This window comes from Acipenser ruthenus, chromosome 2, assembly GCF_902713425.1.
Source record: "Acipenser ruthenus chromosome 2, fAciRut3.2 maternal haplotype, whole genome shotgun sequence".
Classification (NCBI taxonomy): domain Eukaryota; kingdom Metazoa; phylum Chordata; class Actinopteri; order Acipenseriformes; family Acipenseridae; genus Acipenser; species Acipenser ruthenus.
The window spans coordinates 61,537,840-61,554,947 of NC_081190.1; the positions used below are offsets into that span (position 1 = coordinate 61,537,840).

General features: G+C 38.8%; 1 protein-coding gene across 2 annotated transcripts in view; it reads right to left on the bottom strand.

Annotated features, from left to right (window-relative positions):
- Window positions 1-12,152, bottom strand: part of LOC117409280 (protein WWC2-like) — a 59,507-nt gene extending 47,355 nt beyond the window's left edge. The window contains exon 1 of one of the 2 annotated variants that reach the window (XM_058998593.1): window positions 11,911-12,152. Coding sequence is in view for 1 of the 2 variants with exons in the window: in XM_034015068.3 (XP_033870959.3) it covers window positions 10,947-11,074 (128 nt within the window). In the remaining variant the exon portion in view is untranslated. Of the gene's footprint in view, window positions 1-10,946; window positions 11,311-11,910 lie in introns of those variants that run through there. The other variant, XM_034015068.3, reaches the window with a different exon arrangement.
- Between the last annotated feature and the right edge of the window lie 4,956 nt (window positions 12,153-17,108).

The window sequence follows — 17,108 nt, forward strand, 5'->3', positions numbered from 1 at the left end:
ACTCCCAGATGGCAATGCTTTCAAATGCAATAGTTTACTTCACTTCTGCACGATGACCAAACACACTTGTGTTGAAATCCAACACTCCCCAAATAAAATCTCTCAAGCCACATTAAAACAGAGAAAGTGCAAGAATTCAAGGATCTGAGGAGAAATGTATTATATATTTTTTTCAGAATAAACATTTTTGGCTCAAGGACTAGGTCACTTGGATAAGGTCTATAAAATGTCCCTTTTCTTAAGGCCCTGACAGCACAAACCAGGAATGCAAAGGACCAGACAGACCCTGGTATTCTCTCAGCCTCTTAAAGCTTATAAATCTGGTATTTGGGGCAGTGAAATTTCAATGCAAATTTTGCCAAGTGTGTTCCAGTTCCTAGCAAAAAGGCTGCTTACACTAGCCAGAGTCCCTCTGCTTCATTAAGCAGGTTTTGGTTGCCATGGGGAGGTCTCAGGGATGGAAAAACAGAAAACACAAACCATGCCTGGCTGTTCCCAAGCAAAGAGAACCTAACTGTTTGAGATTAAAGATGCAACACCAGGAAAAAGCCTCCACTGGGGTTTATTTCCTGGCTAAAGGACACCAAGCACTGTACTGTAAACATACTGAATGCCACATGCCAGCCAATAATTTCACATTATTGCTCTTAAATCCTGGATGTCAGAATTATAATTTCCAACCGATTACAAAAGCCAAGATGGGAAAGCCTTCTTTAAAACCTTACACCTCAGCTGCAAATGGACCCCAGACCCCACCAGTAATAAGAGTTGTGGTTGGGTCGCAAGTTTTGTCTAAGTGTAGAAAATAAAACTAAACTTTGGTGATGATCAAATAAATGTTTTATTTGCATTTGTAATTTGCACACGTTTATAAAAATGTGATGCAAAAAAGTTTGCAATGTCATAGGAAATATCAAACATAAGTTGCATGTAAAATGGATACAGTAAGTGAAAAAAATACCTGTTTTAACAGCTGGACAGATTACTGATGCAACGCAGTGAAACAGTTTATTTTAACAGAAGACTGGGAATGGAACTTGACAGAGAATGATAGAATATGCATACCAAATATAAAAGACACTATTTAAAACTCTGTGTGGTCTGAAATGTGCAGGAGGTAAAACAATGTCACACCGAAACATTTAATGTTTCGTGGACACCACCTCTGATGGAAAAGGTGTGTAACAACGATAAAGGCACTATCTCAAAGTGTGTGAACTGTATCATTGATACAGTATGGCTAGATTAAAGGAATAAAGAAATTACTAAAACATTGGTCAAAGTGAAAAGCTATGTTTGATTTTAAATTTCTTTAACTTACATGTACACCTCAATTGTTTAATGAGCTACAGAGGTGGTGGCTGATCTACAAAAATATAATCTCTCCTCAATTACACAGTAACACCAATAAATACTGAATTCACATAAGAGACGGTTAAAATTAGTCAAATACATTACCAGCAGATTTAAATGTATTTGTTTAGGGAAATAAAAGTGCAGTCCTTGATCAGTGGCTCAGCTGCTTACTGTATGGCATGTAAATGTGAATTCTATCTAAACCGCAACAGTTATTTCACTTCAGTGCGCTTAAGCTCAGCAAATCCAAAAAGACAGGCAACAGTCTGTACAGTCCAACCATACATACAGCAAACTACTGACTCTGGGGAAATCAAAAAAGATCATTTCAAATCTGCTCTTGTAATCCCTTGATTTAGCAATCAACATGGTTTAACCAAGCAGATAAGACAGAAACACAACACACCTTGAAACAAAAGGTAGTAGAAATAAAACCTTATACAATTAACTTATACCATTACTGCACTTCCAATAAACTGCTCCACTTCTAATGTGTTGCTGTAATTTAATTTGTTTTAATCAGATAAAACATTTGTTGTACAGTAGCATTTCACAAGGAACGTGATAAGAGTGAGAATATTATTGAGAGACAAACAAGCAACCAGTTACTGTACCTTTTTCCTAATGCTGATTTAATAGAACTCAGTAAACACTGTATGCCTTGTCCACGAGCATGTGGTTGCAGATAGGAGATCATGGAATGTTATCAGTACTGTGTATCTTTTTAGGTTATGAGATGTCATGACTGCTTGCTTTGAGAGCACTTTTGAGAAATCACCATTCGAATATAAAAAAAATGAAAAGATCTGCATTTTATTATTGTGCTATGAGGACTGTTCTTTTAAAAAAAAAAAAAAATTAAAAAAAACCCTTGTCCACATTTGTACTGATGATATATATTATTAAATTGGCATGGTTTAATTCTTTCTTTTTGGTTCTGCAGACCACCTATTTGAACCCCTGAACATAAACTTGGACAGAATACCTTCCGACATCCATAGAATTAAAAGTATCAAGGAACACAATGTAAATTCATTTTACAGGGTTATACTGGATAGCTGGGGTTATCCTTTAAAAAAAGGCCAAGTTATAAACCTGTAGAATAATATCAAAAGGGTGACATGTTCCATGTACCTAAGAATTACAGTTGTTACAGTCTGTCCTCAAATACTCCAAAACCATTGCTATACTTAACTGAGGATTCCAGTTCAGTTGTAATAATACAGGTTGAAAGACAAATAATTGTAAATGCAGTTAGGCAGGCCCATTAATTCTTCACCGTTTCTAAAACTCCACACCTCAAAATTCTACAGTGATCCAAAAATAAAAAATAAAAAATACTGACTAGCATATAGGGTACACACCACATTAAACAGAGGAAAATTAAACAGAAAACAAAAAGGTCAGATCTTAGACAAAAAAAAACTTTGGATGCAACACTTGATTTTTATGTGTGGGATATTTACCAATTGTGCAGCAGGACAACTTAGCCCTAAATCACAGTCACACAAATTTAAAAGAGGAAGTATGTCCCAACATAAAGATCAACCATTAAACAAAATGGTATAATTACAGAAATTAAATTTCAATACTGTGGAAAAAAATGGTTTTATAAACTCCTGCAATCAACACCACCAGTAAAAATCATAATTTATATTTATTATTATTTATATTTATATTCTGCTCAGGTTTGTCATAAGATATTTATGCTGCAACATGTCAGTGATAAGATAAAGCGACTAGGCAAGACAGAATGCTGATGACGTCACAGATGCAATGTGTGCAATTTAAAGCCGTGCATGAATCATTAACCTCTGAATAATGTTGCTCTCCCAGTACTAAACCTACTCTCGGAGTCAGTGATATACAAGTCTAGCTCCCCACCCTACCATTGAAGAGGACAGCTCCACAGAATTACAAATAATATACACTACTGACACATGAACTTACTAACCATTTTTCCTGGATTGGAACACATAGACAATTTTAGGAATGCAGCACAAATATTTGTCAATTACTTAACATTTACCTTTCTGTTTGTTTACTGGTATCGACTTAGGCACCATATGGAATTACTTCCTTCCAAACTACATTAAACACTACTGTTTTTGACTTGGCAAAATTAGCTATATATTAGCGATCAATATTAAAAACATCAAATAAAATCAATTTTGTAAGACCTAAATGATTGACAGTTTTCAATTGACACCATTTTCTATGATATCATGGGCAATATCCCCACAGAACAGCTTCAGTACCTACTGTATAGGTATAAGGTTGGATATCTTGAATTCTGTAAAGAAGTTATTACTCAGATGTTTTATTAACAATATGAAAGTTTCTAAAGAAATTAAATAGTTACATTTAAAATTAGGACTGTGTAAAATGTTGAATGAATGGGACCTCTCAATACTTGTAATTAAAATCCTTGTAGTGTGTTGATATTATTTTTACATTATCACTGGTCAAATTATTTACATTTATCAGGAACGATCTGAAATAGGATTATAATAAATCATATGATTGTTGGGTAAACAGTTATGCTTATTTTAAAAAAAAAAAAGAAATTTGGCATCCAAGTGCCAATTAATTTTCAAAGAGTTATATATGAATGTAGCTTATATTTTTTTACCAAAACACTTCTGTGCAAATGAAACTATGCATCGAAACTGCAGAATTCAAACCAGTTTTAAAGAGAATGTGAAATGTGCATCCTCAAGTATCAAGTCAACACAACAGGAGAAACAGGTTTGCCCAACTCATTTTTAAATGTTTTAAGACTTGAGACTTATCTGCCTATATTATTCATCAGTCATAACTACTGTAATATTGCCCACAGGCCACATATAGTCCCTAGGGACCCAAGGTACTGCTTGTACCCAAGGTACACAGATCTTCGACTCTACTGTACCCTTGAGCAAGGTACTTTACCTAGATTGCTTCAATAAAAACCCAACTGTATAAATGGGCAATTGTATGTAAAAATAATGTGATATCTTGTAACAACTGTAAGTCGCCCTGGATAAGGGCGTCTTCTAAGAAATAAATAATAATAATAATATTATTCACAGTCTCAGTTTTTTTGTGTTTTGTTTGTTTTTTTTCTTATTTAGTCGTTGCCAATTATTTTACCACAGTTTTCACCCCAATTTAGCATGCCCAATTATTATCTGTATCCTCGGCTTCCCGCTCGCAACCCCCCTGCCGACTCGGGAAACGGAGGAAACTGCCAAGCCGTCATTTTTTGCACTGCAGATCCACAGTGCCACCAGACCTATAGTGCCGGAGGACAACACAGATCTGGAGGCTCCACTGCAGAGTCACAGGCGCCCTATCGGCCACAGGGGTCGCTGATGCACGGTGAGCCGTGGATTCCCCTGCCGACTAAAGCCCTCCCTACCCGGGCAGCGCTCAGCCAATTGTGCGCCGCCCCCTAAGAACTCCCGGTCACGGTCAGCTGTGACATAGCCTGGATTCAAACCTGAGATCTCCAGGCTATAGGGAACATCCTGCACTCCGCGCGCAGTGCCTTTACTGGATGTGCCACTCGGGAGCCCCAGAGTCTCATAGTTTATAGCAGTTCACATAAATTCTAGATGGAATTATTTTCCTGTAACTCACTGAAGCCCATCTATTATTCTCTCTCTCATTATATATACAGTATATATTATATATATATATATATATATATATATATATATATATATATAATTGCCATCATGGTATTTACACTTTGTCAAACTTCCATGATGTGCATATAAAATCTCAATTACAAAATAACAAACACTGCAGAAAGAAGTTATCTGAGCAAATACCTGTTAGAGAAATGCAGTTGACTAATAGTACACATCCAAATTTAGGCTAATCATTCGACACATTTGAATAAATGACGCACAAAAAAAATGATTTTCCTGTCAGTAAAAACAGTTAAGTTAGGAAAAGATTAATCTTTCCTTTCAACAGTTATGGAAGTAGTGTAAAAACTGCAGTACAGATATTTGCCAGCCATTTATAATATTAATCTTCACAGCCTGTCAACTAGAATGTAAATTATTAACCCACAACCATGGGCTACAAATCCAAGACATAATAATTAATTCTGTCAGCATATTTCATTGAGGAACGCTCTTTCTTTAGCTATTGAACTTTAACTATGATGTAGATCTGTCAAGCTTTAAAAATGACAAATACATTGAACATTCCATTTAAATTCCAACTTTATCCAGTCTAAACATCCAAAACTTGTTTCTCTACATCAGGGTTCTCCAACCCTGGTCCTGGAGAGCTACTGGGTCCTGTTTTTTGTTTCAAACGAGCTCTCAGTTACTTAATTGCACCAATTATTGGCTTAATTAGTCAAGATTAATGGGTGTTCCAGCTCTTTAGCCATTTATGATGTAAAGACACCTAGAAAACCTGCAGGATTGGAGCTCTCCAGGAACAGGGTTGGAGATCCCTGCTCTACATTGTCCCACCCTTTTCCAGATCCAGTGAGGGAGAATCGGTACCTAACCATCCAATTCAAAAATCACTAAAATCCTTTTACCATATCTGATTTAAGAACAAAAACAAAGCATCCCCGGGGCTAAAAAGCAATGTTGCATTTGGAATAATTTTACTTCTTCACCGATAATGGAACTTGACATGGAATCATAAAGCCGTGCACCAAAATTAAGACAAAGTATTATTATTATTATTTATTTCTTAGCAGACGCCCTTATCCAGGGCGACTTACAATCGTAACAAAGTATGTGTCTGGGTCATTGATATTGTCAAAGGTTCAAACAACTGCTTGAGAGAGAGAGAGAGAGAGAGAGAGAGAGAGAGAGAGAGAGAGAGAGAGAGAGAGAGAGAGAGAGAGAGGATTTTTACTTGACAGCATTGTTAATGGGACTTAAGTGAGCGTCTACAGCTCAGTATTAAATATTTGTAAAGACGAAGTAAAATGGATCTGTAACGTGTACCAAAGGTAAAAACAATGTGGCAGTGAAATGGTAAATTTCTACTGGACAGTCACAAAATACAACACGGTATCAACTATAAAGACACTACACTCAGTATGTCAAAGCCTGTGGTCAGTAGCAGGGCCACGAAAATGAAAGATGCAGGATTGCCAATCACTACATTTTTTATGGGGAAAATTATGGGTTGCAGCCAAGTGGCTGACAACAAGAGATTCCCAATAGCAGAATTGCTACAGTAGTTGTCAGTGAGCAATCTGGGGTTTTGAGGGGTTTTTTTTTTCTTGTTAGTCTGTTGGGAATGAAGATATCAAAGGTGATTTGCTTTGATAGTGAATGCTGAAGAGCACTATGAAATGGCCTCATTTGAAATCAAACCTGCTATTGTGTAAACAGGTGTCTGGAATGTTACAGATCATGTTTATTGCAAGTTGCTGCGACACCTTGAAAGCCTATCGTCTATAAACGAGGAGCCTTATTCTGTTGGTGAGATTTATCTTTGGTGTGTGTCCACCAAAACAGTGTTGATCCGTCAGTTATTTTTTAAATGCAACATCTATTAATTAAAACATACATATTTTTCAAGTTCTTTGGTAGACAAATTACATGATATCAGACAAATACTGTGAAGTACAGCATTTATCATGTGTTTATGACTACCCACACTAATGATAATATTATCAGGCATACAAAGATATCTACATTTACATGCCCCTAAAATGAACAAGCAGTACTCTAAGGAAATATGACAGCTCTTTTCTCAAGCTCTTCAAGTCTTTGATCTATAGTCTCACCTCACATCTTGTAAAATAAGCAATTCTTACTGGTGTCTGCTGTGCCCTCCCTCTATCCCTCTACTTGGCACCTAAATAACCCCCTGTCCGTTTACAAGACACTCTCACTACACATGTCTATGTAGCAATGATGCAGACAGAAAATTCATCTTTTACTTGACATTTCCTAACAGAGGCTATCCGGCAGAAGTTATCAGCAGTTTCCTCACCCACAGTACTCACCTGCTCCTAGACTGCAGCACCCCCAACAAATAATTTCAGAGGCTACAGTTTGAGATGTGAATTGGCTACCTCTTCTCTTTACACAGTATCCGTTCTCAGAACACCCAAGTCTTACCCCTGCCTTCCCTTTTTCTACACACCTTGACACCTGCAATATGTGACTACACATCTGTCATACACAATTTCAAGTATCTTGCCTCTACCCATGACAGAAAACTAAAATCATCAAGAGTTTACTCACAAGATGCACGACAGTATTACTGTGGAGGGGGGATCCTTTTATTTGTTTAGGAAAACCGAGTAGCAGAATTGAAAGTGAATGACATCACTTTTTAACAAGAGCTCAATTCATCAGCCTTAAAATAAACAAAAATAACACAAACAAACCAGGGGTAGAGGCTGGGGTTAAAATTGGTGCCATACAGTACATCAAGATAGAGATTCCAATCAATTAGTCATACTACTGCTAGCCTTGATCAATACAAACGCCAGGATTTTCAAATCCTACCAGTAAAGATGCCAACTGGAGTTTGTACTGGTCGAGTACTGGACAGTATTTTGCATAGATTGCTTCCAAAGTCGCTGATCGTACCAGTGGACAAGCGGTTTTACAGAGTACCGTATATAGTTTAGTAAGTTTAAATTAGTCTTTACAAAGATTTTTCTGCCTGGCACTATTCCAAAGGCAAGACATTCTTATTTTATACAAAAAGCCTTCTTCAGAATGCATTTAAATAAGTAACTGTTGGTTAACCTTTATATAATTACAGCACATAAAGCAAGTGAATACTAAATATTAAACATTCTGTAATCACTTCTGATTAAAAATGCACAGGAAAATACAGCAGTATAAAAAAAAAGCAAATAGCAGCACTGCTTTTCAGCAACTGCCTTGAATGAAGAGGTCCATGGAGAAATCGGGTGAATGCCTTGCTCATTTACATTGGTAGCAGAGAGATACCAATTGGATATGAACTGGGAGCCTGACACAATGGCCCTGAATATAAAAAGTGACTTTCAACAGTCCAAAACGTGCTGTCTCCGTCTGTTTTATCCCCTTAACCCGAATGTTGTTTCCAGCATAAAATGAAACGTTTTTTCTGCTGTTTTCCGACAGGTGGAATGGGTGCAATTTACATAAAAGTGGCCAAAACTATTAAGTATTTAAATGGAAACCTATATGTTAATAATGCAAATGAAAGTTTTCACTTCATTTCAATCGATCAACATGTGGGATTGAAAGGTAGTAGGCTAAAGGTGGAGAAAAACAAACAGGTGTGTGTTTCAGGATTTATGAGGAAGAAGAGAAGATACATTTAGGAGGAGGCTGTGTGGTCCAGTGTTTAAAGAAAAGGGCTTGTACCAGGAGGTCCCCGGTTCAAATCCCACCTCAGCCAGTGACTCATTGTGTGACCCTGAGCAAGTCACTTAACCTCCTTATGCTCCATCTTTAGGGTGAGACATAGCTGTAAGTGACTCTGCAGCTGTTGCATAGTTCACACACCCTAGTCTCTGTAAGTCGCCTTGGATAAAGGCGTCTGCTAAACAAATAATAATAATAATTTAATAGTACACAATAATGAAGCAAGTACATCAGGACAGAGAAAAAAAAGTTAGACAGTTTATATTTTAATGCAGCCTACTTTTTAAAATGTATACTGTGTTAAATGATAGTTTTGTTTATGGAGGATGTTGTAGAACACAATTAAATACTGTAGTATTTAATTGTGTACCTCCCAGTGCAAGCTGCAACACATTTATTTATTTTGGTATAGCAGCTACATTATCTCTTTCATCCTCTAAAATCGCAGCGATCTCTAGCAGCACATTATGCTCCTCGCCAAAGTAGTCAGTCACTGCACCCACATCACACCTTTAAGACGGAGCCTGTTTGAAATAGGTTCCCATCTCCATTAGGACTTTCTGAAACAGGTGGGACCACTTTAGACGGAATTAATTCCAACTACATCAAACTGTGCCTTACCAAGCATCCATTTGACACAGATGGGACACACCACAGTAGAAATCAAAACAAAACCAAAATAGACAAAAAAATGTGCTCGTATGTTTATAAACACATTTATTGAAAATTGTTATTCACGACACAATGTAGTCCAGTACTTTTTAAATACCTGACAGTACTGATGCATGCACTGAGCTAATTGTTACAGGTTCAAAAGAGACCGCTGCCCGAGAAGAAAACATATTCACTAACAATGCTGCTACAACGTTTCATTTATGTAGAATGCACCAGCAGTAAGTTGCTGCAAGTTGTTAATGTTGACAAAACGTTTTCAAAAGAACCGACTTTATATTTTCAGCATTCTTATATTAAATCTAGAGTTACAGCTTCTTCATAAGATCATGATATAAAAAAAACACAAATAGAGAATCAGTCTTAACTTTATTATAAATCTCGCGAAAGCTTCACTCGTCTTAATTCTAACCCAGTCCATTTCACCTGTTAAATAATATAACTATTTTTTTTAATAACATTTTGAATAATAAAAAAGCTATTTGTCGCTAATTCAGGCAGAAAACAATTTGCAGCCCATCTCTTACATCCACACGTTTTGTAACCATGTTAAGATATGTTGGCTTTTTTCTCCTATAGTAAAACAAGAGGGGACTTAATTGCTTTAGAAAAAAACATTTCAAATGATTTAATTATAAACAGAGTAATAATATTGCCTTGGGGCCTACCACCTAGTCATGAGGCCTGAGCGATTAGCACACAGTGGACATAACCATTCGATTAGTACACACAAAAAAAAGGAAAAAACGTTAAAATAAATAATTGAAAACACATTTTTATAGAACAGACGCAGTATGTGCAATATGCGCATTTTATTGTATTGTATTTTACTAAGTTAATATGCAATACATTTTATTGTATTGCATATTAACTTAGTAGCCAGAGACCTGTCCTGAAAAAGTGCATAACGATCAACAGGCATCTTGATGAACACCGTCTGCACACAACCCAAAAAAGAAAACGTGCTGCAAACACAGAAAATAACCGCACTAAACTGAAACTGTTACCTTCAATTGCATATCAAACACATTAACTGTTCACCTAACGCGAGCTTCTTACTGTAAAGTTGCTCAACATTAACTACGACTAAACAAAGTAAAAACTGCACTATTAACCTTTACTTGTGGCAAATGCAAAAGCCGTCACCATCTTATGATTTGTTGGAACACTACTTTTATTTAAGAAATTGCATTGCTCAGTACTACATAACATTTTATATCATTTGAAACAAGTTTTACTGGTCACTTCCATTATCCGATCTAGGAATTCCAACGCTTCCATTTATTGTTTATATATGTCATAAGTCAGCTGTATTATTTTCTAAGACTTTTAACTTTAAAAACATTACTTTTAAACATTCTGGTTTGCTGTACTTATAGATCTAAACAATGGATCTTAATGTCACTCTTATCCTAACACTAATATTTCATGTATTCCTTGACGTGTTTTTACAGTATAATTTGCTTGTTCGTCTTTTGCAAGATCTTTATAAGCTCTGTGTGATGGTTGTTTGTTTTTATAGCGGTGCTTGTCAGTTTCTAAGTTTGGGACAGTTTTCTCCTCTCTTCAGTTGCCTACCTGTCTCTAGGATCGATCCAGCTGGTTTGCTTGGTGTTGTGGTCGATATAAAACACTTTACCATCATAATCCCTCGCTTCTTCCCAGCCATCCGGTAACGGCAGTTGTCCATTCCCCTTTCTAGGCATGATCAGTTTCTAAAAACTCCTCCATATGTACAGAAAACACACACAAAAACCTCTATCTACAATCTTCAATACATGTCCATTCTTCGCTCACTCCAGTCCTCCATCTTAGCTCTTAGCAGCAGCCTGGATAGACCTGACTGTTCCCAGCCAGCATCTCATTAGCATTCCATTAGCATAAATCTATTTGCATGCACATTCCTCAGTGCAACATTCCACAGGGTTAACCCCTGCAAGGCAGCAATGTTGACAACTAACTTGTAGTTCCAGTTCCAGCATAAAGCCATACCCTCAAGTCTTAAAAAGATTAAAAAAAAAAAACAGAGATAGAAAAATAATGGATTATTATCTGTCGGTTAAATAAATAAATAAATAATTACAATTACTGGTTTAATAATCAAGACTTCGAGTAATTTTAATTCTTATCAGTTTTCTGTCAGCAATGCAGATACTATTCGGTGTTGCAACATACCACCCCCCAGAGATAACCACCGTTTCGTGGCCAGTCTCTTCACTACACAGATAACTGTGTACTATTTAAAAAAAAAAAAAAAACGTTTATATTTAAATATACCATAACATGATATGTTACACTTTGTTGCGCGTTGAATCCCGTGCAAGTTACATTGGGGTGTGCCCACAACCTGCTCGCCTTTTCTCTCGTTTTCTTTGTTTAATCGACAACGTTCGCTTTTAAATGTATAATTCACACCTGTTGTGTCAATAAGATAGCATTCCTACCACTCTAACATGTGTTTATACTCTGTAATAAAACGCACAAAGCTCAATCACAAATATGCCTATGTGCACTACAGCTTTTTTTTAAAAAAAATACTTACCTGTTTGTTCCTCTTTTTACACTTATGCTTACACTATGGTTTTATGCTGAAAAAAATGAAAAAAGAAAAGTGGGGTAAGGACCTCTTCTCAGGTTGTTTTTATTTTTTATTTATTTAAAAATAATTCTGGCTGCCGATTTCTCCACTTGCATGTTAAATATTTGGAATTCCGCCATGTCAAATTGACATCGCAATAACCTGCGTTTCCAGTAAAGCTGAGACCTGCATGTCTGCTATTTTTGTACACTACATATTTTAACTGCATTCTTGTATTTCAACTTTGTTTGAGTCACTCCAGCTTTGTTGAGGCCTGGATCATAATTTATAGGTATTTATTGAGATAATTAACCATTGAAAGTTAATTACATCCAAGATTATTTTTGAAAAATGTAATATTTAATGATCCGTTAAGTTTAGTACTTATAAGGATACAATTTTGTCACGGATGCCACGGAGGTCATGAAAATCGTGAATTTTTACAAAAGTCCGTGAAATCTTGAAAATGCATGTAAAAATTTGGTTAGGCACTGCCTTTATTTCCTTTAAAATGCAGTATGTCATTCACTGACAATACAAATCTGCGCGCGTCTGTGAATTGTTTGGTTGTGTATGCACACAGCATTTACGTGTAAATGTAGGTCACCGAATGAGATTTGTATTTTGTAGCTGAGTGAGCATGTAAATGAACACAGATTGTATGTTACTGTAAACTCTCGGTTGTGATCTTCACATACATACAGCACTTGTTAATTATTTTTTTAAACAAAAAAGTGGGCTTGCATCTTCAAAAAATATTAATGAAATTTCTTGAAACTTTTTTCATACAATGTACCCAAGTAGTCTGTTGAAAATAAATATTCACTTTCTCTAAAACTAAACATTGCTAAACAAAATATTTTAGATTGCCGTTGAACATGTTTTTTTATTTACTGCAAACTGTTGATAAAATGAGAGGTTTATCTGTTTCTGGTCTTTTTTTTCTGATCTTTGTGATGCCCCGTTTCTTGGACACAGTGCTGCCTGTGTGATTTGACCTTTCAACTTTTTTTTTTTTAAGCGGCAGTGCTCTGTGAGCTACTCAGAAACAACCAATTTAAAAGTCTTGTTCTTATTATTGAAGAGAAAATATATACCGTTTTATTTTGACAGCCGGAAGCTGCTAGAGACTGGAAAATGCTGGCAGATGTTGGTAAACGGCTTATTTTTCCACCTGAGATTGCCACCACTAACCTTCGACCAGATATTGTCTTGTGGTCTGGATCAGCATGCCTTGTTCACCTGGTAGCGTTAACAGTGCCACGGGAGGATGCTGTAGATGAGGCGTATGAGAGGAAGAAACTGTGGTATGCTCAACTAGCCACTAAAGCGGAACAGCGAGGATGGAGAGTCCGGGTTTACCCAGTGGAGGTGGGTTGTCAAGGATTTGTGGCACACTCTACAACCCGGTTTCTCAGAGACGTCGGATTCAGTGGCCAAGAGTTGCGTCGCACAGTGAAGAACTTATCTGAAGCAGCAGGAGGAGCAGCAACTAGTTGTGGTTGAGACAGAAAGATTCTGGCTGGGGATCTCAAGCACAATAGAAAGAAAGAAACGCTGATGTACAGGTAAGTAAGCTGGGCTGAGTTGAGTGGGGGACGGCGGGGGGTGATGCTGGGACGCCAGAATCACCGTCAGGCCCTCTTGAGGTGTCGTGGGCTAGTCATGGATGGAAGGTGCCCACTTAAAGACCCCAGAGATGTACCCTACTTAGCTCAATCCAGATGGTTGTCATGCTGATGCGCTGGGGAGACCGCACTGTGGTTGATCCCTGGAGCCAGCATCGCAGCCGTTGTGTGTGCTGATGCGCCAGGGAGGCAAAGTAAGCTGATCCCTGGAGCCAGCATTACACTTCAGCCATTAACACCAGACAGAAGGATATCTACATCATCATATGGAAAGAAACGTAAATGGATGGAGACACATGGATCACATTAGTTTACTGTAAAGCTACGTCTTAGTTGGTGCTTATCTTGGTGAGAGCCGTGTTCAAATCAGCATGAAGTTTTAACATCTACTCTCGTGTAATGGAAATCATGAAGCTCTGGATACGTCCAGTGACTGCTGTGAATAGTGCAGCTGGCAACAAGGGAAAGACCTTGTGACAGCCTGGAGAAACAGCTGACAGGAGGAAAGAGACCCCATTGGGGCTGGTAAGGGTTAGCTACCCTGGTCGGCAGTATCCAGCTCTGTGTTTACAGGATGCTGGAGACACCCGCCCAAGGCTTCTAAGAAATTAAAGAGAAAAATACCCCTAGAGTCTGCGCGAGCGGGGGCGGAAGATGACTCAACATTGGACAACACGGTTAATGACTTAGGAACGGAAACGGATATGAGTATGGAGAGTACTTCACAAAAGACTAGTTCAAGATCTACAGTTAGCAGACATGGAGCTCCAGATTTGTGTCTGCGGCTGGAGCAAGGCGACAACGGTCAGGGGTTTGAAGATTCATCAAGGGAGAATGAAATCCTTGAGGGAGAAGGGACAAGGCCCTTGCTTTGATCAGTACTTCTTACGAAGTGAGTCAAGTCAGTTGAATGAAATCCAGCGACAGGAAGCAAACCACAGTTCGCAGGATATCAGCACCCCTGTCATAGACGTGAGGAGGACTTGCATGGACACAGTTAGTGATAAACCTAATGATCCTTGTGAACCCAGTCAAACAAACCAGCATAAGAGAGAAAAGAACCTCAACGGGCACAAGCCTGGAGTTAAATGGCCAAGAGCTTGTGAGAAAATTGCATGGGACACAGTAAACACAGATCGCTGCTTTGCATTGGAAAGATTAAGTGGAACAGTTGAAAAGAAGCTGGATAAATTTGGGGACATCATCTACGCATATGGAAGTGAGAGGTTTGGAGTTGGAAAAAGGAAGGAAAAAGTGCAAACTATTCCTGGAAAGTCTAGACGGCAGCAGGAGATTGAACGCTTAGTTAGAGAAAGGAGACAGCTGAGGAAGCAATGGAGAAGAGCAGAATAAAGTCAGAAGGAGGGACTCAATCTCTTACAAAGGGTCATAAAAGATAAGCTTGCAACATTGCGCAGAGCTGAGCGCCTACGGAAACGCTACAAAAAGAAGGATCGTGCGAGAACTAACTTTTATAAAGACCCATTCAAATTTGTAAAGAAGTTATTCACCAGTGTGAAGAATGGCACACTAAAAGCATCTAAGGTTGAGCTGGAGAGATATTTGGAGGAAACACATACAGATTCAAAAAGGCAGGAGCCTATGTCAATTCCGTCAGACATCCCACCTATCAATCCACCAGAATACCAAATGGAGGACTGTGCACCTAAGTGGAAAGAAGTAGAGCAAGCTGTGAAAAAAGCAAGGGCTTCATCATCTCCAGGGCCTAATGGAGTTCCGTACAGAGCGTACAAGAGTGCTTCAGGAGTTCTACGAATTCTGTGGAAATTGATGAAAGTGGCATGGGAAAAACAGGTTGTACCAAGAGCATGGCGCCGAGCAGGTGGAGTCTTTATACCTAAAGAAAAAGATTCTACAAGCATCAGTCAGTTTCATCCTATTTCCCTATTAAACGTAGAAGGCAAGATTTTCTTCAGCATTACTGCTCAGAGATTGTCAACTTACCTATTAAAGAACTGCTTCATTGACACTTCAATACAAAAAGCAGGCATTTCAGGTTTCCCAGGATGCTTAGAACACATCAATGTGATCTGGCAACAAATTCAATCAACTAAAAAGGAGAGGAAGGAGCTCCATGTGACATTCCTGGATTTGGCTAATGCATATGGTTCAGTGCCACATGAACTTCTTTGGGCAGCATTTGATTTTTTCAGTGTACCGATGACAATAACAAATTTAGTGAAAGCCTACTTTGGAGATTTGCAATTTAGTTTTTCAACTTCAGAATTCAGCACTACATGGCAATGCCTAGAGGTTGGAATAATGGCAGGATGCACCATTTCTCCACTGGCTTTTACCATGGCAATGGAAGTAATCATTAGGGCATCAAAATGGGTAGTAGGAGGAGAGCGTTTGGCTTCTGGAATGTGACTACCACCAATTCGAGCATACATGGATGACATGACAACCATGACTACAACAGTAGCCTGCACTAATCGGTTATTGGGCAAATTAACCAATAACATTGAATGGGCATGAATGCAATTCAAGCCCACTAAATCAAGGAGCATCTCTATAATTAAAGGTAAAGTAGAAGATAAAACATTCTTCATTAATGGTGAGGCAATACCAACAGTGTCTGAGAAGCCAGTGAAGAGTCTTGGGAGATGGTACGACGGGGATCTAAAGGACACAGTTCGTGTGGGAGAAGTTAGACAACAAGCAGTGGAAGGATTGAAGAGCACAGACAGCAGCGCTCTACCAGGCAAACTAAAACTCTGGTGCTTTCAGTTTGGTCTACTGCCGAGGTTGCTGTGGCCATTGACTGTGTACGAGGTTTCTTTGACAACAGTAGAGAAGCTGGAAGCTTTAATCAGTTCATACATCAGGTAATGGTTGGGAGTTCCACGCTGCCTCAGCAGAGTGGGACTTTAACGTAAAGGAATACTGCAGCTACCAGTCTCCGCTCTAACCGAAGAGATTAAGTGCGCCAAGGTCAGACTGGAAATGACATTAGTAGATTCACGCAACAAATGCGTAAGGGAGGCAGCACCTGTGTTGAAAACTGGAAGTGGGCGGCAAAGAAAGTCGTGGAAGATACAAAGGCTGCTCTCCAAATCGGTGATATTATGGGGCAAATTCAGAATGGAAGAGGGGGTCTTGGTCTCAGTTCAGCTCCTCCTACATGGCAACTCCAGCTCAACGGAGGAAGCTGGTTGTCAACGAGGTGCAAAAGCAGGAGGAGAGGGGCCCACAGGTCATAAGGCTGTCAGCAGCAATGCTGACAGCGGAGTGGCATACTCCTGCCACTCTTCTGCTGCTGATGGCAATGCCGGCAGCTTCCCAGCTGACAGCGGAAATGCTGTCAGCAGAGACATTAATAGTCCCCAGTCTGGTGCTCCAGCCGGGGTAGTCCTGGCAGCGGAAAGGCTGCTAGGGGGGTGGTCTCCTGACCTCCCCCCTTCTTTGTAGCCGGCAGCTCCCTCTTCCGGGGCTCCGGCCACAGTATCTCCTGCAGCGCAAGTGCTGCAATGGGAGCAGGTCTCCTGACCTCCCCCACGATCTCTGGCAGCG